Source organism: Uncinocarpus reesii, genomic scaffold (genome assembly GCF_000003515.1).
Source record: "Uncinocarpus reesii 1704 scaffold_4 genomic scaffold, whole genome shotgun sequence".
Taxonomy (NCBI): Eukaryota; Fungi; Ascomycota; class Eurotiomycetes; order Onygenales; family Onygenaceae; genus Uncinocarpus; species Uncinocarpus reesii.
In genome coordinates this window covers 198748-221298 of record NW_003052497.1, presented here as the reverse complement: position 1 = coordinate 221298, position 22551 = coordinate 198748, and the positions used below count along the sequence as shown (strand labels likewise).

Genomic DNA, 22551 nt, shown 5'->3' with positions numbered 1-22551 from the left:
CTGGTGCACTTGGACGGAGGGCCACATTGAGGGACGGGTGGCCAAGAGAGCACCAACGACGATGCGGAGTGGAAACTGCACCGCCCGATAAGCGTCGCGTAGCTCCTTAAATTGCGGCGTAGTCAACGATAGAAGAATGTTGGAATTTTCGAGCCCGAAAAAAGTGCTCCCCAGGCTGGTCCACGATCGGTGAGACCTCGAGATCGAGTCAGATGCGGGAGGAGGCGCTGGAGCCAGCCATTCAGCGCCGACCCGAGCTGAGGACCACAGAGCAGGGATTCCGTCCAGGCGCCGACCTGGTGGCCAAGGCCCAAGTCGAGCCACTGGCGAGGAGTGAAATCCGCGTTTTCCATCCTGGCGGTCACTTGCAGGAGGCATGGCGATTTCTGGTTGGCCCCAGGCACCATTTCAGACTGCATCCTGCATCCAGCCAGACACTGATTCGTCACTAAGAAAAGACCTGCTGGGACTTCTCCAGTCGGTTGTGGTTTTCGGGTCCTAGCCGCCCTGGGGCCTCAGTCGTGGTACATCGGAGATCGAGCCTTTGAAATGACGTTCGCCGAACGAGGTTGTACCGGTTGATCAACGTGAAAAAAGGGGCGGCGGCGATGGCTTTGAATTCCGCTCGACTGGGACACGCGATAATGCAAATGCACCCTCGCAGGGAAGATGCCGTGTTGGCTACAAAGCTGCCCGTCCCGCGGATTGACAAGCGTTGAAGTTAAGGAACCCTCGCCCCGGTTTGGGGGCCTTTTTGGCTCCATTAGCACGGGTTGCTTTGACCGCTCCATGATGCCAGCGTCGGCCGCCAGACACCCTCTCGGTGCTCGTCTCCCCCTCCCAACATCAGCAGTACGAGGGACTCTACTCCAAAACAAAGAACAAGGCAGAAGTTGGTTGGATTGAATATAGTCCATATATCTACAATGTCTCCACCGAAGGAAGGAAAGCCTGCTCCAATCTCCGAGGGTTCTGCATACTCCTAATCCACTCTCGCAATAATGATATCGACTTTGGAAATGGAAGACTCTCCAACCTTAATTCTGCCGACCAGCAATCTATCAGATTCACTAAAAATGTATTGGGCTGGGCTTCCTCCGCCCCTCTTTCCTCGTGCCGCAGGAGGCGATTTATGTCTTCGAACGGGATGCTCGCAGATTTGCCAGGCAACTTATTGGCAGGCAGAGATTAAAGACTAGCGGGCTTCTGTTTGACGCTGATGTTTGGCTCAAGGGGGGAACTGTCGATATCGGGGCTCCAATCCTCGGCAGTTAGCCCTTGCGGTGTTTCTACCGCATCGTTCATGCAGGTTTGTATGAAGACATTTAGAGAGGCATTTTCGCTCTGTCACGCTCGGCAGGATTATATCTATGTAATTCGCACCAGGTTAGGACCAGGCCGCGCAGACTGGATGGGGTCGTTTGACTGACTTTAGGAGTTTCTCAATCAAATCAACATGTGTCATAAGCATTCGTCGGCAGCAATAACGCTTGCAACCGAGCTGGTCCATCGCGTCGCTATCCAGACAGTAAGAGCCAGGCTCTCATCGAACACGTAGCACAAGCTTGAGCTTACCCGTCAGGAACACCATCATCCAGGAGACGTAAATATCTCTCCCAGAGGTCTGCGACCACCTAAAATAGGAATATGGATAAGCGATTGGCTGAGAGAATCAATGAGGGAAAGCTTTGGGGGCTGGGGCTTTACCTTGCCGCAAGAAAAGCACCGGACGGGGATAATCATTTTCGAAGTCACTAGGCGAAGCGCCCACAAGAGAAACAGTGCTACTGACCACGCTCCCTTTGCGCCTCTCCGCTTGCTCACCAAAGTCGAGGTGCAAAAAGACAAGAAATAAAAATCCAGGGATCTGCTGATGTAAGCACGCGCTAGTCATTAGTTATTCGGACTAGCCTGGAGCTAGCCTAGAGCTAGCCGGGATAGGAATGGTGCGCGCCGAGCAGAGATTTTGGCTTTTTGAAGTTCGAGATATCAGACAGCGAGAGGGAGAAAAAAAGGAACAGTGACTGTTTGGGGAGCGGATGGCCAAGAGTCCAATTGACCGGTTCTTTCTGACTGCAGCTATCTGCCCTGCTGGCTAACGAGACTATCTTTTCTGCGTTTACATCCCGGTGCTGATCCGATCCTCTTCGCCATGAAGGAGAAGCGGTCTTTGCGGCCGGATGGGTCGCCGGACGCGAAACCTGCCCGTGAGGCTAAACGGCTAAAGCAAAGCAAGGATTCAAATATCTCTCCTGCGATTGTTTCGCGAAATAGGGATAAAAAGCTTTCAGGACAGGGTCAAGCCCCCTCCCCGAACAAGACTCCCTCGAAGAAGTCAAAGCCAGAGCCTACACCAACATTGGAGGTGCTTTCAGTTATACCTACCAACGCCAAAGAGCAAGAGCTAGGACAATTGAAGCGGTCTGATCATTGGAATCTATCATACCGCAGTGGGGGACGCTTCTTGAATCTGGATCCCGTCTTCTCAATAGACGAAAAGTATGTAATGGCAGCTCGTGGTGGGTGCTAAGAATTTGGGTTAATTAACTAACGTTGGCTTTTCTACACAGATATATCATCCTCGCCCAGGAAAATGCCGTGCAAATCTATTCCATGTCGACGTCTACGATTGTCCGGATCCTGCATAACCCGGACGAATTCCGCCGCATCGCAGGATACAAACTCTCTCCCTCTAACCCAGCCCATCTTTTCGTTGCAACACACTCTGGCCATGTATCGGAATGGAATTGGACGACTGGTGACCTGATACAATCACAGAAATCCTCGGAAAAGGTCATCGCCATCGATGTTATCGGGGACGTGTCCGGCGATTCCCCAGCTGATGCCTCGCCCATCCTCTACAGCATTTGCAAAACCAAAAACAAAAAGTACAGTGTATGTAAGTGGAGAAATACTGCCGGCACCAAAGCGCAATCGTGGAAACAATCTGTGATATACCAAACGTCCACTCGTATCGGCAATGTTCGCGTCGCCGCCAACGGCCGACTTATCATCGCAACTGCCGGTCCGTACGTCGTAATCGGCCAAGCTAGTATGCCGGCGTCACAAAATCAAAAGAATTTTGAATATACCTGGCGAAAAGTCCGGCTGCCGATAGTCGTCTCATGTTTTGATATTCGGGAGCCGGCTCAGCCCGATAAACCTACAGGACCCCAAAAGGGGCGTTCACCCCCCATCGCAATAGACCTCGTAGTTGGAAGCTCCGATGGTGCGATATTGATATATCATGATTTTGCCAATACGTTGTTGCGGTATGAGGGCCAAGGCGAACTGGATGCTGGATTGGTCGCCCGAAAACTACACTGGCACAGAGATCGGGTGAACACAGTAAAGTGGTCGAAAGATGGTAAGTGTGGCTGTTGCATCATATTTAGCCTCCCAATATACTAATAAGGCCCAGGCAATTATCTCATATCTGGAGGTTTGGAAACGGTACTGGTGCTTTGGCAACTCGATACTGGGCGAAAGCAGTTCCTACCACACCTTACCTCTCCAATCTGCACGGTGGTGGTGTCTCCGTCTGGGACCAGCTATGCTGTTAAACTCGCGGATAACTCTATTATGGTGTTGTCAACATCAGAACTAAGGCCAACAACAAGCATGAGCAGCTTGCAGCTACCCTCAAACGACGATATGAAGAACCCAGAAACCAAGGGATCGAGCAGCAAAACGATTGAAAGCATCCGTGAGCGGCCTATTGGTGTTCTTCCTGCAGTTTTGCACCCTGTACTGTCGGATTATCTACTCCTGGCGGTCCCCTCATCTCAGACGGCTCCTTCGACAGCCAAATCCCCAACCGCTTCGTTTCTACAGACTTTTGATACGCGGTCAAACCAACATATTTCCCGTCAAGCCCTTGCGCGAACTAACGTATCAGTACTACACACGGGCCCTGATGGCACCGAGTTGACTACGCCAGATGTCAAATTTGTTGAAATATCATCCGATGGAGACTGGCTGGTCACGGTTGATGAATGGGAACAGTATCCAGGATCTCTGAATATTTTATCGCCTCTTGATGAGCCTGATGCAAGGCAACGAAAAAGAGAAATATTTTTGAAATTCTGGCACTGGCATGAAACCAATCGCGAATGGGAATTGGTCACTCGAGTGGACGGACCGCACTTTTCGCCATCGAGTGGTTCGATGCCTATCCGTGGTTTGGTTGCCAACCCACAGGATTTGAGCTTTGCAACTGTTGGTGATGACGGGGTGGTTCGGCTGTGGAAACCCGAATATAGGTCTGCCCATTCACGTACGCAAGGCGAACACCGTCTGGTCAAGTCATGGCGATGTTCTCAAAATATCCCATTAGCTGGGTCCCTGTCCGCAGCCACTTCTTCGGGTCCGATGCATTCATGTTTGGGCTTCTCGGAGGATGGCTCGGCTCTCGCTGTATGCTGGGCTGGACCATCCAATTCCGGACCCAGCCTTGTATATATCATTGATCCCCACAGAGGCCGAGTTGCACATATCCGTGAGGGACTGTATTCTGGAATCCCCCGAGGATGCGGTTTCCTGGACCGATATTTGGTGGTTCTGTCCGATCACCTCGTCTCACTGGATACAGTCACCGATCAGATTGTCTTTGCGCTTATGCTAGTCGATAGGGACGATACCCAACGTTTCGACAAATACACCCCTTTGCTCTCCTTAAACCACCGGAACCAAACCTTTGCCATAACATATCCCACATCGCAGCCTGAATCATCGAAATCCGGCCATAAGCTACGTTTCCAAGTGGCAGTGTTGGAGCCGACGACGCCTAATCCACTGTTTGCAACAAGAGTCAGAAACGCCCCACGAGCACTTCTGTCAAGCGTCAAGTCTGGGGACTACACCGTTGTTGACTCAACAGCCCGCATACTGCAGCTCTCGTCGAGTAACCAAATGGCTCGTGTGCCGATTGAAACCAGTGCCATTGACCTACCCCTTGGAACTGGTTTGGAAAATATCTTTGGCTCTCGCCGGCTGTTGGCCGAGGCGAGCCAGTCTAAGCTGGACGGCAACCGTACTGAGGTTCAACATGGGCAGACAAGGAATTTGGCCGATATATTTGATATTGGGCCTTCATTTGCGCTACCTGACGTCGATGTCCTTCTCAAGGATGTGGTGGAGATGTATAGTACGAAAAGTGTAGAAGCCTAGGTGCCAGGTATTCCCCATGCGGAGGAAGGGTGTCCCTGCGTTTAGCCATTAGAATCCAAATAGTTACCTCCCGCCCAGAAACATTGTTCCAGTTATACCCAAGTCTAGAAACTGCAGATTCTCCACGTAGTTAACCTTCGACGGCTGCACTTGTGGGCTATCGAATACGAGAACTGAACGCTCGTATGAGTCATTCAATAATCCATCTCCAGTCCTGATAAAAGGGCGGAGATGTACTTAATCACCACAACACAAATACACATCCCAACCACTCTCGACGCAAACCGCCCAATATGTCTTCCGGGAAGCTCATCCAACCCCACCCAGGCAGCAGCAGAACCTTCTACCAAACCCCATCGCCGTATGAGAAACGGATCGGCTACTACCGCGGCGTCCGCCACGGCAACCACATTTTCATCTCCGGCACCACCGCCGTCGATCCCAACTCCCCGCCCTCGGCACCACAGATCCTGCATCCCGGGGACGCCGCGGCGCAGATGCGCGTCGCGCTGGGCGAATGCCTGCGTGTCGTGGGGCAGTTGGCGGGGGAAGCGTATAATGAGAGGCGGGCGAGGGAGAGCGTGGTCAGAGTGAGGATGTTTGTGAGTAGGACGGAGGATGCGCCCGGGGTGATGCAGACATTCAGGGAGATGTTGCGGGTCTGGGAGCGAGGGCTGGGAAGGGGGTCAAGTCGGTGCGGCGGCGACTCTGATTGTGGTCAAGGATGGGTTTGTCAGTGATGATATGCTGATGAAAGTGGAGGTTGATGCGATTGTCGATGCTTGAACATGCTAGAAGTCGCCCGAACGTACTTTGGATGACGATTTTACATTTTGAACCAGGACGCAATATTGCCAAAGCTGATTTGTTGCTGGGACACTTGACGCTAAATTGCGTGAAATGGCTCGTTTACTCAAAAGACTACTTCCTGACTCATCAGGCGCTCCACGACTTCTCTATCATGGCCACAACACCAGTTCCGCCTTGAACATCCGCTGCAGCCTCTTGATCATCTGCAAACTGTTGAACCATGCCGTATGATCACGGGCCAGCCAGCCATGGGGATGCGACATCTCGTAGTTCTCGGCGATATGGAATTGGTCCGTTGTGAATATAAACGTCCCGTCCTTCTCCAAGTTTACCTGCATGACGCAGAGTCCAGGCGTGTGGCCGGGAGAGTGATGGAGCGTGATGCCCTGGAAGAGGTCGAGATGCGGCTCGTTGAATGTCTGCCAGTTGAGCTTGTCGAGAGACATGTAATGGGAGAGGTAAACTCCTAGATCGGCTCCCGTTGCGACGGCCCAGCAGGCATGTTTGAATTCTTCCTCGTGGACATAGATGGGCACATCGGTGCCGACGAAATGCTCCAGGCCACCGGCATGGTCGAGATGCAGGTGTCCAAACAAAACCGCTTTGACGTCCTTGATGTCGTTGCCGGTAGCTTTGATGGCTTCTGGCAGTCTATGCTCTTTGTTATACACCGTTCGAGGGAAGATGTCCGTCAGCGGTGCTCCCCAGTTCTGGGAGAAATAACTGAGTTAGCCAACATCTCCAGCAGTTCTAGAAACAGGCTCACTATGTCGATATTCTCCGCGCAACCCGTCTCAAACAAAATCAATCCCTCCTGGGGATGTTCAATCAAAACAGACAGAACAATCAATTCTCGCCGCTTATTCTCAGGGCTCTTGTTCGTCACGGTGCTTGTATTCCCGGCACGAAGGAGCCTACCATATCCATACGGGTGAGCATAGCGATGGGAACTTAAGTCCAAATGCTCCACGTACCAGCCTTCGTCGCATTCGAGTGTTCCTAGGTCCAAAAGGTGCATCTTCGTGCCTGGAGGGCAGTTGAATGCCGGCAAATATGCCTGGGCGGCCTGACTAGCCATCTCGGAGGTCAATGTCATAGACATTTTTGCCAAAGCCGATCCGATATGTGTTCAAGAGAGCTCCCGTCTTTCAATCTCCCAGTTCAAAACTCAGGGTATAGTGCTTCAATGCACAGAAAATCAACTGGGCCCCAACTTGAGGATCGAGGCAATGTAGCACACACTTATGCGCCTCCAGCTGGATGTAAACCCCCGCTCGGCCAGCCATCACCGCTTATGCCGTAGTCTCCATCTTCCCCATAGGGTTACCAGCGGGGAGATGTCGTAGCCATGTGAGCGCGGGATTGTGAATCACTCAAAGTCTCCGAACCGTGGCACAAGCTCATCAGAGGGAGACATGCAGCATCGTAGGCCGGCTCTAAACCTCGCACAAGCCGCTGTGAAATGTATCTACCAGCTTCTAGCGTGCATTAAAGAGATAGTAAGAGGGCGTGGGCCCATAGATGTCCCCGCATTGCCTAGGGGGTTGTTGGTAGCTTGCGGCCAATTAACCCATTTAGCTCGGCAACCGGGTAGAAACAGTTGAAGCGGAGGAATTCAATGATTTAAAGCATGTTTATTGGAATGAGATATGATTCAAATTTGCATTCCTGCCTTTGTAACTAACCTACTAGCTACAGTTAGGGGCAGTGAGTGATATAAAGGTAGTAGTTACATAAAGCTAGTTGGTATCATCCATGCCCTTCGGCCAGCAAGAGGAATCGACAATTTTTAATTATGCAACTCATCCTCAGAGCTGGTTAACTAGTCAACTAGGACGACCCAACCTCGTTCTTAACACAACTGAACAATTCTCCCAAATCATGCTAACCAGTGGCAGACGGTTTAATCGGCCACGCGTGTAGACGATGACCGGGTTCATCTGGGAACCTCGTCCGATCGGCTTGAAATAAAGAAAGACCCCCTCGGGCGAACTTCCACGCCATCAACTGGCCGAGCCAACTTAAGTTTGGTGATAGCGCCGGCTTCTTGAGTCGGAAGAAGGAACGTAGAAACGACGAAAAATTGGCGCTCGAAAATCGACTATTTCGTACGCGGGGACGTCCATTCTAGGAAAAGCGATAGTGGAACGGCTGGAAAGCATTCCCAGTAGTTCGGGGGATGGGGCGTATGGCGGTACGAAATCCTTTCGAGTAGTTAAGGCCACTATTCAGGGCCAGGGCTGCGGACGGCGGACGGCGGCGACGGAGTCCCAGGTTCTTCCCAGGCTTTGAACCTCCATGCCTATTTTCTCGTTGTCATTTCATCGATTTTTTCATTGCCTCTTCTGCATTGCAGAACAACGGTCTGAGCTTATTCACTCTGAAAGTGACTCTTAAGATTAAATACTTTTATCAAATAAAAGTGAAAGCCAGATTTCCTAGCGACCTGAAGTTCTTCATGGGACGGACAACCGGGGTATTTGAATGTCCAGCCATAAGCTCCTCCTTGAGTCACGATGGCAAACCATGTTTCTAGATCAGTAGGGTCATTCAAACACCTTAATATCACCTTAATATCTCCTTAATATATCCTTAATATCTCCTTTGGTAGTTTAGGGTTCCCAGCGGAGGCCGAGCACAATTGCTCATTTTGAACAAATTTATATCGCCGCATGGAGAGGGCTCCAGCCAACCCAGGGGTTGGCTAGGGAAACTGTTCAAATTGAACTGCCTGCCTCTGAAACAGGGTTGCCCAGTTGAGGACCCATTGTAATAGTCGAGAAAGGTTAGCATTGCGATTTCCGAATTTGATGGTATCGACTGGAGGAGTTTTGGCGCTCAGGATCCCAAAATGTTCGCGACATCAAGGAGTGAACGAATCAAACCACATGTGGAGGTTGTGGGAGCTTGATATCCATACTGTCTTCCCACATTCGCCGCTTATAATGGCACGGCGCAAAGAGGAACTCGCCCTAAAGCCAATGCCTCTACCGTCCGCAAGCCGGCAGCATATTTATTGTGGTGGGAAGCAGAATGTGCTTGGAACACGGATTCGTAGGTAGTGCCGTAGCTTAGGTGAGAGAGGGTTTCTAGAACAACCATATATTTATTAGGCATATTAGTGGCTTTCTGCAAGCAGCAAGCTAATATATTTTTTATGTTGATCTTGTACTTGATAGGCTTCGCAATGGCGAGAAATGGTAAGAGTAGTCGGGGGCAACAAGCCTATAGAAGTTGTAGTTATTATAATAAGAGCAGAGTCGAAGCCCCTTGATTTTAGGAGAAATTTGGTTGGCTATTGGCACATTTATTAGTCTTTCGATCATGGTGCATTAAATTGAAAGCATACGTACCGACGTGCAAAAAGGAAGAACGTGACGTGAAGGTAAACTAACCCACAAAATTTATAATGTTGTATGTATTCAACTTTTATTATAGTCCGCCAACAAATGCTTTTGATCATTATAAGCGGGCTGCTGCAGTGGAATATGTCTGATACGTGCAGTGAGTATTGGATATGGATTGTTTCTCGGCATGTAAGAGCTGAGATAGTTAAGTGCCAGATTCTTTTGATGCTAAGAAACCGGTTAGCTGCTGAACAATAGCAAATAGTGCAGGTAATCTGCAGGATAATGATGCAGATCAACCCTAGACAGCACTGTCAAGATAGCACTAGAACAGCATCACCTACTAAAGCAGAACTGAGGCAAGACCATGATATCTAAGAAACATGATGGTGAATAAGCAAGATACTGTTGAACGTGCCCAGGATCCATCAGGCAACATCAATCAGCTTGCGAGAGCCGACTCTTATCAAAACAGCCTTTGGTTGCCCAGTGGTATCTTGCGCGAATCAGTGCGCCGGGATCATTTGATAGGAGCCAACTAGACGTTGCCGAAAAGGCCTGTTGATTCGTTACGTGTTGAGTTTCTGAAGTTCTGATATGGGAGCTGGAGTATTGCTTGCTGTCAGAATGACGAAAACTGTAGTCTGGTTCTCTTGGAATCTGATCAACATGTATTCAGCATTTCTATCTCGTTGTGTGAGGATTCTGTCCCAGTCGCCGGTGCTGAAGTGGAACAGTTGAACCGGGGCGGGAAACCAGCATTCATCAACAACCTATCGTGCCGCTTTGCTGTAACTCCTCCGTAGTGGCAAGGAAAGATAGTATTTGAAATTGTCAAAGCTATGGCGCACTAGAGAAAAGAAATGTAGAGAACTTGGGGAGAAGCACATGAAATATCTGGTGCTGATGAGGAAGGAAAAAGAGAAGAGAAAACAGTCAGGTTCGCAGAGCAGGATGAGGGTTTATATGTCTGGCGGTTGGAATCCCGTGAGCACGCTAAAGACTAGCAGGGCCCAAAGTGACGAGAAGGGTGAGCATACAAAGTGAAATACAAGAGCAAACTCCGGCATGCAGGGGTGATCGGGCAAAGTAAATGTGAATGAAGTGATATCATTGAATGAATTTTAAAAAACTCATGCCTATGGATACACGCAATATAGGCCAGTATACAGTATGTTACCCAATTGCTAGAACAGGACGTAACTCAGGAGAGATGACTGCAGATACCAATAATGTATCATATATGTTGGAGTGAGTAAGCTGATTCGAGGAAACGTGCACTAGCAATCTAGAAGTGAATGGCCTTGGAGTATGTGGCCATGGCCGCTTCTTTGAATGCCTCTGCGAGAGTTGGATGGGCATGGCAGGTGCGTGCGATGTCTTCGCAACTGGCGCCGTACTCGACAGCAAGTGTTGCTTCAGCGATCATTTCACCAGCGTTGGGGCCAATGATGTGAACACCAAGGATACGATCAGTCTGTTCATCCGCAAGGAATTTGACTTGGCCTTCCGAATCAAGGTTGGTCTTAGCACGGGAGTTGGCGCTGAAGGGGAATGTGCCAACCCGATACTTGATGCCCGCCGCCTTCAGGTCCGCTTCATTTTGGCCAACCCACGCAACCTCAGGGTGAGTGTACATGACACTTGGGATGGCATTGTAGTTGACATGGCCATGGCCCTTTTTGATGTACTCAATGGCAGCAACAGCCTCCTCTTCTGCCTTATGCGCCAACATCGGGCCAAACGTGCAATCTCCAACAACACGGATGTGTGATTCTTTTGTGCGGTACTGTTGGTCAATGATAACTCGGCCTTTCTCGTCAACCTCGAGGCCAACCTTCTCCAAGCCAAGGCCTGTGGTATAAGGTCGACGGCCGATTGCAACGAGTACGACGTCGGCCTCTAGAGTCTGCTCTTTACCGCCTTTGGCAGCTTCCACCTCAATCTTTACCTTTTCGCCACTATCATCACCCTTGGTGACCTTTGTGCCAACCATGAACTTCAAGCCCTGTCTGGAAAGTATTTTTTGTGTTTGTTTGGCAATTTCCGTGTCCATACCGGGCCCGCCGATTTGGTTGAGGAACTCTACAACGGTGACATCTGCGCCTAGGCGCGACCAAACGGAGGCCTAATTCAGAGTGGCTGGTCAGATAAAATAGTAGGAAGGTTGTCAAAAAGTCTAGCTTACCATCTCAAGGCCGATGATACCGCCTCCGATAACGATCATTTTTTTTGGAACCTCCTGCAAGGCAAGTGCTCCGGTGCTAGTAATAATTCTCTTCTCATCAATATTCAGTCCCGGGAATGGAGTGGCCTCGCTTCCGGTTGCGACAATGATGTTTTTTGCGCGAAGGGTCCGCTCTCCGCCTTCCAAGAGGTCGACTTTGATGGAGTGCTGATCGATGAATGAACCGGTTCCCTTGACATATTCAACCTTGTTTTTCTTGAAGAGAAATTCAATTCCCTTTGTGAGCGACTCAACGGAGGTGTCTTTAGCTTTCATCATTTGCTTCAGATTAAGTTTCACATCGCCGACCTCGATTCCACGCTTTTTGGTGTCATGGAGAACTTGGTGGTACAGATGGGAGTTGTTCAAAAGAGATTTCGACGGAATACATCCAACGTTAAGACATGTACCGCCGAGCGCGCCTCGTTTTTCGATACAGGCGGTCTGTGAAGTGACGACATTGCATTAGATATCCACAAGGGAAAAAGGCTGAGGTTTGCCGTAGTCTAGAGAGAAGGAACGGAAATCTAATACCTTTAAGCCCTCTTGGCCAGCCTTGATTGCAGCGACATATCCAGCAACTCCACCGCCTATAATGACCAGGTCATGTTCCTCTAGACAAGTGTTAGCAAAGTCACTGGTCTTCAGTGGCCGCTATATTCGGCGAGTTACCTGACTCTGTCGCATATCCGCGTTTCGATCGTCCGAGAATATAAACACTGGATACTGGAAAAGAGTGTTGAAAGGCGATCTGGGGAGAAGTTTTCGGAATTGCCCGCCCAGCAAGGCGCGGCACGATTGGACGGAACATTGTGAAGCGGGTGCGAACGGAAAAAGGAAAGAAAAAAAGGGCACAATTCAGCGATTCCCAAATCCCCAGAAGAATGTTAGGGCGTATGGGAAAGAGAATCCGTACAGAGAGCGATTGGAGCAAGGCGGGTTGAGAGGAAGAATGATGAACAGCTCCGGAATAATTCAACGTTTTGTTGAAGGCCGAGCGGTGCCAAATCAGGAATAGTCGGTTTGTTGGGTAGGCGCTTCGGTCACTATCGGCAATTCTCGGACTAACTTTTACACTGCTTATGTAACTATTTGGCGCTGACTAATAAGCACATCTCGGGTGAACTATAGTCCGAGAAGCTTGCTCGGAGTCCGGATTATATGTAATCCGATGACGTGCCAGACGCGAGAACCAGAGGACTGGGTTACCCTTTTGGTTGAGCAACCGTCGAGAGGAGATGTTTTGGCAATCAACGGATCTCAACTGCATCAAGTGTTCATGATGGCTAATTTTGAGCCAAACGCCATCATTCGAGGAGCACAGCTCACTCTTGTGGGAGGTTGGCATCTCAAACCTGGGTTGTAAAACCGTGACGGCTGATGGGATCTTGAATTTAGCACATCGAGCCCTCCAGAACCCGGAGCTGTTTACATCTGAGCACTACAGACAAGCTGCTCTTGCTGTGGTAGCTGGCATTGCAATCCGCATGATCGTTTCCATCCCGGTGAGGGCACTCAAGCTTTTTCTCCTTCCACCATGGGTTTACTAACCACTCATAGATTATAATGATCAAGTCTATCATATGGATAGTCTCCTTCATGGTTGACCTTCAAGCCGCAACATGGGACGACAAATTACTCAGTGGGCTTGACTTTATTGCCAACTATGTGCTGCAGGTTCCATTTCTGCTGATGACGCTGATGCGATATCTCACACCGACCCTGGATAAAGTGTGAGTACAAGCCGTGGCGAGCGTGTTTGCTTTCATTGACCATCCAATCTAGTTTTATGGAATCCGTCAGGTGGGTAGACTCGACATATATCCAAAAACACAAGTCCGATAACCCGGAGAAACTACGGGCAATGTACTATCCGAATTTGGTCTTGTATTCAAATAAACGTGACCGGCAAGTCGGCGACACAGCTGCCGCACTCCGGTCCTTTTTTACTCGGTATGGACGGCGAACCGCCTTATCCCTCGCCGTTTATTTGCTTTCCCTGTTGCCGGTAGTTGGGCGGTTCGTGCTTCCCGCAGCCAGTTTCTACACTTTTAACAAAGCTGTGGGACCCGTGCCAGCAACTTTTATCTTTGGATCTGCGCTCGTCTTTCCCAGACGATACCTTGTTGTGTTTCTGCAAAGCTACTTTGCATCACGCAGCTTGATGAGAGAACTGGTATGGAAACTTGACGTGCTTTCCCACTGTCTTTGTCGAGACTAAAATATATCCCAGCTGGAACCATACTTCGCTCGCATTAGGTTTACCAAACAACAGCGAAGAAAGTGGTTTTTAGACCGTGAGGGCGTGCTGTTCGGATTTGCGTTTGGGTTCTACGTACTGATCAAGATCCCATTGGTTGGCGTCCTCCTTTATGGAGTGGCGGAGGCGTCAACGGCGTATCTGATTACCAAAATCACAGACCCGCCTCCACCGCCAGCAGACGCTGGGAAGTTCAAGGAGAGCCAAATTCGGTGGACTAACAAGCACATGTTTCTGAAACTACCGATCGGATCCTTGGATCAATATAACATCCCAGATGATGACGAACCTGAGCATTCGAAGGGGGAATTGCCACAAAAGAGGTTCAGCTGAGTATTAACCGCCACTGTTTCCAGATTGAACGGCTGGGAGGATCCGGCTATTCAGATTTTTACTAGACTACTTACGAAGGCTATGTTCTAGTTTGGATGCTTACAAGCTCGGAAGCCAATATGCGCAAGTTATTTCTGCGATATAATCACTATTATATTGCAATCGCTGATATCTTACAACTCAAAGCAAAAAGTCCAGGGCTGCATGAATCGTCATAACATAGATAAAAATTATAAAGCTGGTGTCAGGTCGTCATAAAGGAACGCTTTGTATATCTCGCCCGACGAGATAAACAAGAAACCGCAAAACTTCGGACAAAAAAGGGGTTTTATCTGCTGCACGACAAGAGCGAGTCAGTCACTACAAACTGTCCTCCTCCGACGCGAACCAACTTACACCGCCAGACGCAGGTTTCTTTCCTCACAGTAATCCGATAGTCACATCACCCTTCACTCGCGCATACAGGTCAACCTCAGCCTCGAGATCCAACTCGATCTTGATCTTCAAGCTGCTGTCTCGCGTCTCCTTGGGCTGTGGGCGGTCCTTAATTCTCGATTCTCGAAGGGCGCCTCGTCTCTGGCCGCTTTCAGCAAGTTGTTGCTCTTGAGCATATGGATATGGGTAAGGTTGTTGTTGTTGCTGTTGCGGCTGCTGCTGCTGTACTTGTTGAGGGGCGCGCTGCATGGAATTTGTGCCGTTGGGCTGTTGCTGTTGTTGCGGTTCAGACTCGGACTCTGATTGAACCTCGTAGGCATCTCCTTTTCGATCGGTACTGGGATGCTATCAGCCGCTGGGTGGAGCAGAAAAGGGGCTGATCTAAGGGAAGACTTACGAGTCAGACATTTTCTATGGCGGGTTCGTAAATTCAGCAATATGTTCAACGATCTCGTTGTAGTATAATGAAAATAAGAGACAGCTAGTTTATCAGGATGTACAATATGTTCGACTGATGGAAATAAATGGTCTAAAAAAAGGACCAGTCCTGCCCAGGGCTGCAATATATACATCCCGATCTCCAGCGCATTCAAGTTTTTCTACTTTTGCCCCAGTCTCCCTACGTAACCGGATGGGGAAAATTTGGAGCAAAAGCACTCGATACGCGAAATATCCCCAGCTGTTTGGCCCGTGGATATAGCGAGTGTCCGCCGTCCCCTTTCCACGCCTTAACCTACGCGCAACCAGGCATGACGTCAGGGTGTGGCGTGCCAAGACCGCGCATGTCTGGAGTCTTTCGAGCTTGACCTCATCAAAGCAGGCGACAGGGCCAGTTGCAGGGAACATTACCCGTCAAGTTGCCACGAAAAAAGTGCTTGTACCTTAGTTGGCGAATGGCGGCTGGAAATATTTCACGATGGGGGTGTGGGTGATATCATCATGCGCAGTAGGGCTGACGGCGAGACGCGGATGAAATGTCAAAAATCGACAAAGCTAGCCGCTCCGCGATGTGTGCTGTCGCCAGCATTTTTGAAAGCGCTCGGGAAAATATCGTCGCGCGTTGAAGATTCGGAATTCGCTATTTTTTTTTTAACATCAGGGGCAAAGGGTTGTTCCCGTGTTGGGCGCCCCAAGTATCACTTGATATTCGCAGTTGTCTCGGTATCACCAAGTTGCTGCAGGCCGGGCCACTGTACATAGCATCGAATTTGAATGCAGCTCCCATTCCTCTTACCTCTGACAAGCTTATCATTCCCCGTCGCCTGTAAGCGTCTATAAGGAGATTTGAAATCGCATAGCACTGAGATGGTCCTCGGCGTCATAACGGCAGTGGCAGCTTGTCCAGCGATTGTCGGCACAACTGAAGCCATCCGCTCCAGCCAGAAAAGCCAAAGAAGACAAGAGCACCGAGGCAGGAAAGCCAACCTGATAGTATCCTGCTCCGACCCATCGAGAAAGAGCAAGGAGGTCGACGGGTGTTTTGTGGTGCTCAAAGATCACAAGGTACCGTTCCCTGCTTCACCCCGTTGGAACTGGTTATTGACTCTCTCGACGACATAAATAGCTCTGGGTAGCCACGCGACCCCCCGAAGACGACCACGACGACGAACCCCAAGATGATGCCGCGCGCTTCAGGCAGTCGCTGCATTACGCCCACCACTTTGAAGGCTACTTCTTCCCGCATCCCGAACACAAATGGCGCAAAGGCGACGGATTCGTGAGCACCATCACCACCGATCCGCCGCTCCTGAACTGGATCTATGTCGATGCAGATACCTACGAGTTGAAATATGGCAATAAGAAAGAGTCCGAAGGGCAGATGCTGGGCCCGTGGGACTGCACCCCGGTCGATCGCCGTGTGACATTCGACGGATGGGAGGGCTTTGCGGTGGCCGAGGAAAAGGACGGGGAGGGGCGATTGGTGGGCTGGGGGTTGTATTTTGACTACGATGATGATGGCCTGAGGGAGAAGGTGCCGTTGGATCGAAGAGTGATGGAGGTGGAGTTAGTGCGGAGAGAGATGAGAATCCCGCCCGTTGCAGAAGAAGATGATGAGGAATCGATAAAGAAATGAAAGAACTCGTTCGTTGCGCTTGTGATTTCCCCGCAAAATCTAGTATGGAGAAGTCGATGCATGATACCTTTTGTGCATTCCCATGGAAAGCATCGAATATGATTGGACTAGTAAAAATCAAACTAAGATATCGACACAGCGGTTCCCATGTAACCATAGCGCAAAACCAACGGAAAACAGGCCGTAAAAAGGGTCCAAAAAACGCGATCACACACGCCCAAAATCCAATCCAGGAACCCATGTCCATCCGCGCATCCACATGTACAAGTTCATTTTGCGCCGGTTTGTAGATCTATCGTTCACGATCCAATTCACTGCGGTTGTTGCGAGTATTGCTGGGGTTGTTGACCCTGAGGAATCTGTTGCTGGCCCTGCTGAGGAACTTGTTGGCCTGCTTGTTGAGGAACCTGCTGGGGTTGCTGCTGTCCGCCGCCCAACGCGCCGCCGACTCCCTTTGTTGCTCCACCGACAACATCGCCAACACCCTGGGTGGTCTGGCCGACTGCACCACCGACGCCCGAAAGGGTTTGCCCGAGGCCCTGACCGAGGCCTTGGGTTGTTTGACCAACGGCACCCGTTACACCTCCGAGAAGGTCGCCGAGACCTCCCTGCTGGCCCTGCTGACCTTGACCCTGCTGGCCACCGCCGCCGCCGAGAAGACCTGCCATTTTCGTGGGATGGAACGAGCGCTTCGTCTAAAATATAGGTTTCGAGACAGAAAACTTTGTTTATGAAGATGAACTTGGCGTCAATTGAAGTTCGATAAGTGGTTTGAAAGAAAGCTCCGATGGATGTCTGAAGGGCAACAGGAGAAAAATCCACGGCCGTTTATATACTTAATGTGGCCGGCTAAAACTCGTCGTCATGTACCCACGACATCTGGAATCCGGGCCAAATCCGCCACCTGGTCAACCAGATCCGATGGGAATCATGTTGGAGTCTTCCCATCGCCCACCGTGATGCAAGACGTCCACACAATCATGGTGGGGTATGCTCTGAGCTCAGTGCGCAATGCCAAAGAGCGGGGAAAGTTGGCGACCTGACCAAGAAAGCAGGAATCCTGAATGTTCATGGATGTTGCATCCATGGGATCCCAAAGGCGGGTGACGTTGAAAAGATGCATTCCCATACGGAATATAGTTTTGTGGAGGCATTAGTCTCGTCGTGGATTCTCTCGTGTCTTCATGAGATGTCCGCAGTAGTGCTAAGTAGAGTAACACTATGCACGGAGTAGTGTACATCCATCCGCAAATCACGCTATGTGTGGCTTGGCGGCTGTGGCTGTCCCCAGAATGAGGTCATCGCCTGTATCGCTGATTATATAAGCGTGTTTGCACCGTTTGCAGCCACAGCTTAGTCATGGCCAAGGTTCGTGTTCCTGAAACGCGCCAAAAAGGGGCTTTGACCTCCAACTTCCACCTTCAACAACCACCGTCCGAACGCCCAGCGGACTCGAACTGCCGCTGGGGTGGATGCGACCACTTCACTAATATTTAATTTTGCTCGTTGAACCAGGGAGGTCCTTGACAGGACTCTTGCTTCAGTCCCCCGCTCTATATGCCTTCAACATGTGAAGGAAACTGGATCCCCGAGGTTGTTTCCGAGTGAAACCTGCGAATCTTACCTCGAGATCACCGGAGACCCTTTTTATCGGCGCCTTCGGAACAATTCATTTGGTCAAGGGTGTGCTTGGCCTTGTTCGTGCCCCTGGAATCATCCGGCGTCAAACCATGGCCAAAGAAACCTGTCATCTTTGATCACATCGTTTCGGACCTAAACCCCCGAATTATTCCGTTTTTCTAGAGATGCCGAGCCGGAATCTCCTAGTCGAGGATCCTTTGGAGATCACTTTGGCGGGTATCTTGCATCTTACACGCCAATGCCTCGATGCCGATGGCTTGTGCGCAATTTGCGACGAGGATGGTTGATTAGCCCAGGGTGATCCGTGGAGCTCAGCACTACCAAGCTCAAATTTCTCGAACGTTCACAGAATCCCCACCTTGCACGATGGTCGATGGGCCGATGGCCTTATCCCTGCCAGCGGCCCATTTACCCACTCGGATCAGGAAAGGCATCTCGACATCCAGGGTTTCCCCAGTGGCGCCTCTGGTTGCCGTGATTGCAGGAATGATACTAATGCAAGTTCGGGCAACAATGCTGCCGAAAATTGCACCTCTATGTTTGTGCTTTTGCACTCTGCTTCTTGGTCAATGTGGTTAGTGCATTGCGCCTTCTTGAGCCGCTGCTATTATCGAAGTTTCGTCTAGGGACAAATAGTTTAAACGCCAAGCTGGCAGATTCATTCACCCAGTTGTTTGAAGGGCCAGCCCACCAGACATGGCGCCCTGTCGTTTCATGAACGGTCGCTATCTCCATATTGTCCTTTTGTTTATCCTAGCAAGGCTTCCTGCTCCCGTGCGATAAATTTGTGAATTCTCAATCCTGGGGAACGTGCTCTCGGTTTCCTGCCGATCTCCTGCGAGCTAACTTTGAGTTCAAGGCCCAGAAACCAATCCTCACCTCCAACTCTTGCAGACCGTGGCAAAGTTGTCGTCTGACCAGGACCACTGGAGTTTTATTCTATTCCAGGGTGTTCCCTGGAATGCCCCAAGGTACCTCTGATTGAATGCACCATCCAAATTGCTCCCGTTCACGGCTTCGCCGATGGACCCTCTCGAGGAGGAGAACATGAATCCTTCAGTAATGAAATCTTATCAAATGGTTTCATCGGAGGGGACTTCGGGGACTCAACGTCGACTGCGTTGTTAGACCGCAGCTCAATGGATGCGTGCAATTATAAAAGGGACGCATTTCCCTCGAGAGAGATGTTCATCATCCCATCCAAACCCAGCACCACCGCCCTTGCCGAGCAACAATGGTTTCCATGAAAGTTCTGTCTATCCTCTTTGCAGCCTTGAGCGCTGCCGAGGCTGCGCAGCTCCTCAGCGTCCAGAGCAAGCAGGATGTCATCGATGACTCGTACATTGTGGTTATGAAGGATGAAGTCCCGATGTCCGAAGTTAACTCCCATGTCTCGTGGGTGCGCGCGACACACAACAGCGGAAACGCCCGCCGAAACGCCACAATCACCGGAGTGAAAGCGACCTTTGACATTGGCAAATTTAAGGGCTACACCGGCGCCTTCGACCATGAGACTCTGGATAAGATTCTCGCGGATGACAAGGTAGCGTCTTACAGCCGCCTCCTTAATTCGTGAATACTGAACTAACTGATTTTCCAGGTTAAATATGTCGAGCCCAATCAACGAATGACCATTCAGGGAGTGGTTACGCAACGCAACGCTCCATCTTGGGGTCTCGGCAGAATTTCCAGCCAACGACCAGGAAGCCGCGACTACCACTATGATGACTCTGCGGGCCAGGGCATTGTTATCTATGGCGTTGACACCGGTATCGATATCCGCCACCCGGACTTTGGCGGTCGTGCCATCTGGGGTACCAACACCATCGACAGAGACAACCGCGACGGTAACGGCCACGGAACCCACACTGCTGGTACCTTTGCCGGAAACACTTTTGGTGTTGCCAAAAAGGCCACCATTGTTGCTGTCAAGGTCCTTGACAACAGAGGCAGTGGCAGTAACTCAGCCATCATTGAGGGCATGAATTGGGCTGTCCAACACGCGAGACAAAACAATGTTCTCGGCCGCGCGGTGATGAATTTGAGCTTGGGAGGTGGATACTCCCAGGCCACCAACAATGCCGCTGAAAACTGCGTTCGCGCCGGTATCTTCCTTTCCGTTGCTGCTGGTAACGACAACGTAAGCTTTCCCCCTCTAGATCCCCTGCTGTGAATTGCCGACATACTGACGACTGTTGCAGCAAAATGCTGGCAACTACTCCCCTGCCTCTGCTCCTAACGTTTGCACTGTCGGATCCTCCGATATCCGCGACAACCGCTCCTCTTTCTCCAACTGGGGTCGAGTTGGTAAGTCACACTTCATTGTAGAGCTCTTGAGGTTCGCAAATGCTAATAGTATGGCTTTCTAATACAGTTGACATCTTTGCCCCTGGCTCTGATATCCTCTCTACCCGCACCGGAGGTGGCACCACCACCATGTCTGGCACATCCATGGCTGCTCCTCACGTTGCTGGCTTGGGAGCTTACATTATGGCCATTGAGCGAACCCACCCAAGCCGTGTTTGCGACCGCATCAAGCAGGTCTCGATCCGTGCCGTTCGCAACGCTGGACCCGGAACCACCAGCCAGCTCGCTTACAACGGCAGCGGCAGATAAATCTTGGAAACTCCTACATCAAGACGAATCATCGCTGGGTGATTCGAATGTGCTCAGGCTTGGGTTTGGGTTTGGACTTGGGTTCCGATGGATACTTAGATTTTTCCTTTCTTGTAAATACATACCTTCATTCCAAACTGGCATTTGGAATGAGTTATCTTAATCAAAATGCCAATTGCACAGCCAATCTTTTCTGATCTTTGCATGAGTTGACGTCTAACCGCACTATTTTGCAAACACACTAGTCACTTGGCATTTAACCACATTCGGCTAAGCTCAGTAGTTAGTGAATTAACCAGCTGACTAATCAACACTTGCGCCTGCCACAGTCAAAAAATACTTTTGCCCAGCAGCAGTTCCTATTTACAGTGACACGCTTCAAGTTACCATGAGGTGAAATTTGCCTGGCAACTCATCTTTTTGAATCAAAAGAGACTATTGCAAACCAATCAGTCCCGTTCCTCCAAAGCGACGTCGTCCTCCATTCATCATGGACAGTACGGCACACGAGCTAGAGCCCTTGACGCGGCCAAAAAGCGGCCGCAAAAATCGGAACCGCAAAAGAAACAAACAAAACAAGGCTTCCCAAGACATCGTTGCGCCGGATGCGAACGATTTCAAGCATGACAGTGTCGACAACACCCACGTCCCTCCTCCCTCCACGCCATCCACCGCTCCACCCGCCTATACTTCCACCCCTGCTCCCGATCCCGCTCTAGTTCCATCTACGACGACGTTTGCGCCCGTGCCAGCGGATAGAGTACCGTCTCCAACAGCTCGATCGAGTGCATCATTTGAATCTGCGGATTCTACCGGCCACCGACGGCGACGACCACGGGGTGGGAGGAAACGGAGAAGCAAGGCGATGATAATGGACGATGAAGAATGGTTGGAGGAGATGGACCGCAAGGACCGTGTGAGTCAACAACCGGTCAAGGGAAGCAACATGCGGAGACGGATGCAGCAGCAGGGGGATGTGGAGGAGGTGATACAGAGGGACTTGAGTGAGGATCTGTTTGGGAAGGTGCTCTGGAGGAGCAGGAGCAGGAGAGGGATCAAGTGAATGGGGTTATGGTTTCAGAGCCTGGAATGGAGAGGGCTCCAGAACAGGAGGCGGAAAGGGAACACGCACGGCAAGAGACAGGGCTACCGTTGCGGCCTAAGGAGCAGGAAGAGGAGGCTGCGTCTCCTGCTTCGAGTAGTACGAAACCCACTCTTAACAGGGCCTTTGAAACTGGAGTGAAGGCATTCAATATCCGCAGGACGTCGACATCTCAGAATCGAAAACCCATCACGATCAAGACGGTACACGGCTCGCCCGACGAAGCTGCTGGTAGCAAAAAGAAAGAGAAGAAAGTGAAAAATAAGGAAAAGAAGAAGGGCAAACAGCAGGTTGCTGAAGCTGCGGAAGATGAGGTGTCTCCACGGCCGCATGAGACTGGTGAGGCTGAAGATGAGGCGGAGGAGCCTACGCGCGAAGAACCATCGTCGAGTGAACGCGAAGTTCGGATCAAGCTGGATTTGAATCTCGAAATCGAGGTTTTGTTAAAAACGAAGATTAAGGGAGAGATTATGATTACGTTCATGTAAGAGACCCTGCGTCTGTTGGGCTTACAAAGTAATAAAGGAGGCGCAATAC

General features: G+C 50.5%; 11 protein-coding genes across 11 annotated transcripts; 6 read left to right on the top strand and 5 right to left on the bottom strand.

Moving 5' to 3' along the window:
* Positions 1–2152: 2152 nt before the first annotated feature.
* On the top strand, positions 2153–5169 carry UREG_06181 (uncharacterized protein; the record flags this gene model as incomplete). The annotated part of the gene is made up of 3 exons (XM_002583168.1): positions 2153–2499; positions 2571–3367; positions 3422–5169. The coding sequence occupies 3 exons, from the start codon at positions 2153–2155 to the stop codon at positions 5167–5169; spliced, it is 2892 nt and encodes a 963-aa protein (XP_002583214.1).
* Positions 5170–5462: 293 nt separating this feature from the next.
* UREG_06180 (uncharacterized protein) lies at positions 5463–5881 on the top strand (the record flags this gene model as incomplete). Its single annotated transcript, XM_002583167.1, has 2 exons — positions 5463–5771; positions 5816–5881. The coding sequence occupies 2 exons, from the start codon at positions 5463–5465 to the stop codon at positions 5879–5881; spliced, it is 375 nt and encodes a 124-aa protein (XP_002583213.1).
* Positions 5882–6128: 247 nt separating this feature from the next.
* UREG_06179 (uncharacterized protein) lies at positions 6129–7081 on the bottom strand (the record flags this gene model as incomplete). The annotated part of the gene is made up of 2 exons (XM_002583166.1): positions 6129–6689; positions 6746–7081. 2 exons carry the CDS (start codon positions 7079–7081, stop codon positions 6129–6131), a joined length of 897 nt encoding a protein of 298 aa, XP_002583212.1.
* A 3533-nt stretch (positions 7082–10614) lies between these two features.
* Positions 10615–12364, bottom strand: UREG_06178 (dihydrolipoyl dehydrogenase; the record flags this gene model as incomplete). The annotated part of the gene is made up of 4 exons (XM_002583165.1): positions 10615–11454; positions 11515–11997; positions 12088–12167; positions 12226–12364. 4 exons carry the CDS (start codon positions 12362–12364, stop codon positions 10615–10617), a joined length of 1542 nt encoding a protein of 513 aa, XP_002583211.1.
* Positions 12365–12835: 471 nt separating this feature from the next.
* UREG_06177 (uncharacterized protein) lies at positions 12836–14146 on the top strand (the record flags this gene model as incomplete). Its single annotated transcript, XM_002583164.1, has 5 exons — positions 12836–12893; positions 12952–13058; positions 13114–13286; positions 13339–13729; positions 13787–14146. The coding sequence occupies 5 exons, from the start codon at positions 12836–12838 to the stop codon at positions 14144–14146; spliced, it is 1089 nt and encodes a 362-aa protein (XP_002583210.1).
* A 420-nt stretch (positions 14147–14566) lies between these two features.
* On the bottom strand, positions 14567–14989 carry UREG_06176 (uncharacterized protein; the record flags this gene model as incomplete). Its single annotated transcript, XM_002583163.1, has 2 exons — positions 14567–14918; positions 14979–14989. 2 exons carry the CDS (start codon positions 14987–14989, stop codon positions 14567–14569), a joined length of 363 nt encoding a protein of 120 aa, XP_002583209.1.
* An 897-nt stretch (positions 14990–15886) lies between these two features.
* On the top strand, positions 15887–16655 carry UREG_06175 (uncharacterized protein; the record flags this gene model as incomplete). Its single annotated transcript, XM_002583162.1, has 2 exons — positions 15887–16084; positions 16146–16655. The coding sequence occupies 2 exons, from the start codon at positions 15887–15889 to the stop codon at positions 16653–16655; spliced, it is 708 nt and encodes a 235-aa protein (XP_002583208.1).
* Positions 16656–16966: 311 nt separating this feature from the next.
* On the bottom strand, positions 16967–17323 carry UREG_06174 (uncharacterized protein; the record flags this gene model as incomplete). The annotated part of the gene is made up of 1 exon (XM_002583161.1): positions 16967–17323. One exon carries the CDS (start codon positions 17321–17323, stop codon positions 16967–16969), a length of 357 nt encoding a protein of 118 aa, XP_002583207.1.
* Positions 17324–18622: 1299 nt separating this feature from the next.
* UREG_06173 (uncharacterized protein) lies at positions 18623–18994 on the bottom strand (the record flags this gene model as incomplete). Its single annotated transcript, XM_002583160.1, has 2 exons — positions 18623–18851; positions 18963–18994. 2 exons carry the CDS (start codon positions 18992–18994, stop codon positions 18623–18625), a joined length of 261 nt encoding a protein of 86 aa, XP_002583206.1.
* A 536-nt stretch (positions 18995–19530) lies between these two features.
* UREG_06172 (uncharacterized protein) lies at positions 19531–20912 on the top strand (the record flags this gene model as incomplete). Its single annotated transcript, XM_002583159.1, has 4 exons — positions 19531–19839; positions 19897–20436; positions 20498–20603; positions 20671–20912. 4 exons carry the CDS (start codon positions 19531–19533, stop codon positions 20910–20912), a joined length of 1197 nt encoding a protein of 398 aa, XP_002583205.1.
* A 490-nt stretch (positions 20913–21402) lies between these two features.
* Positions 21403–22502, top strand: UREG_06171 (uncharacterized protein; the record flags this gene model as incomplete). The annotated part of the gene is made up of 2 exons (XM_002583158.1): positions 21403–21916; positions 21937–22502. The coding sequence occupies 2 exons, from the start codon at positions 21403–21405 to the stop codon at positions 22500–22502; spliced, it is 1080 nt and encodes a 359-aa protein (XP_002583204.1).
* Positions 22503–22551: the final 49 nt, after the last annotated feature.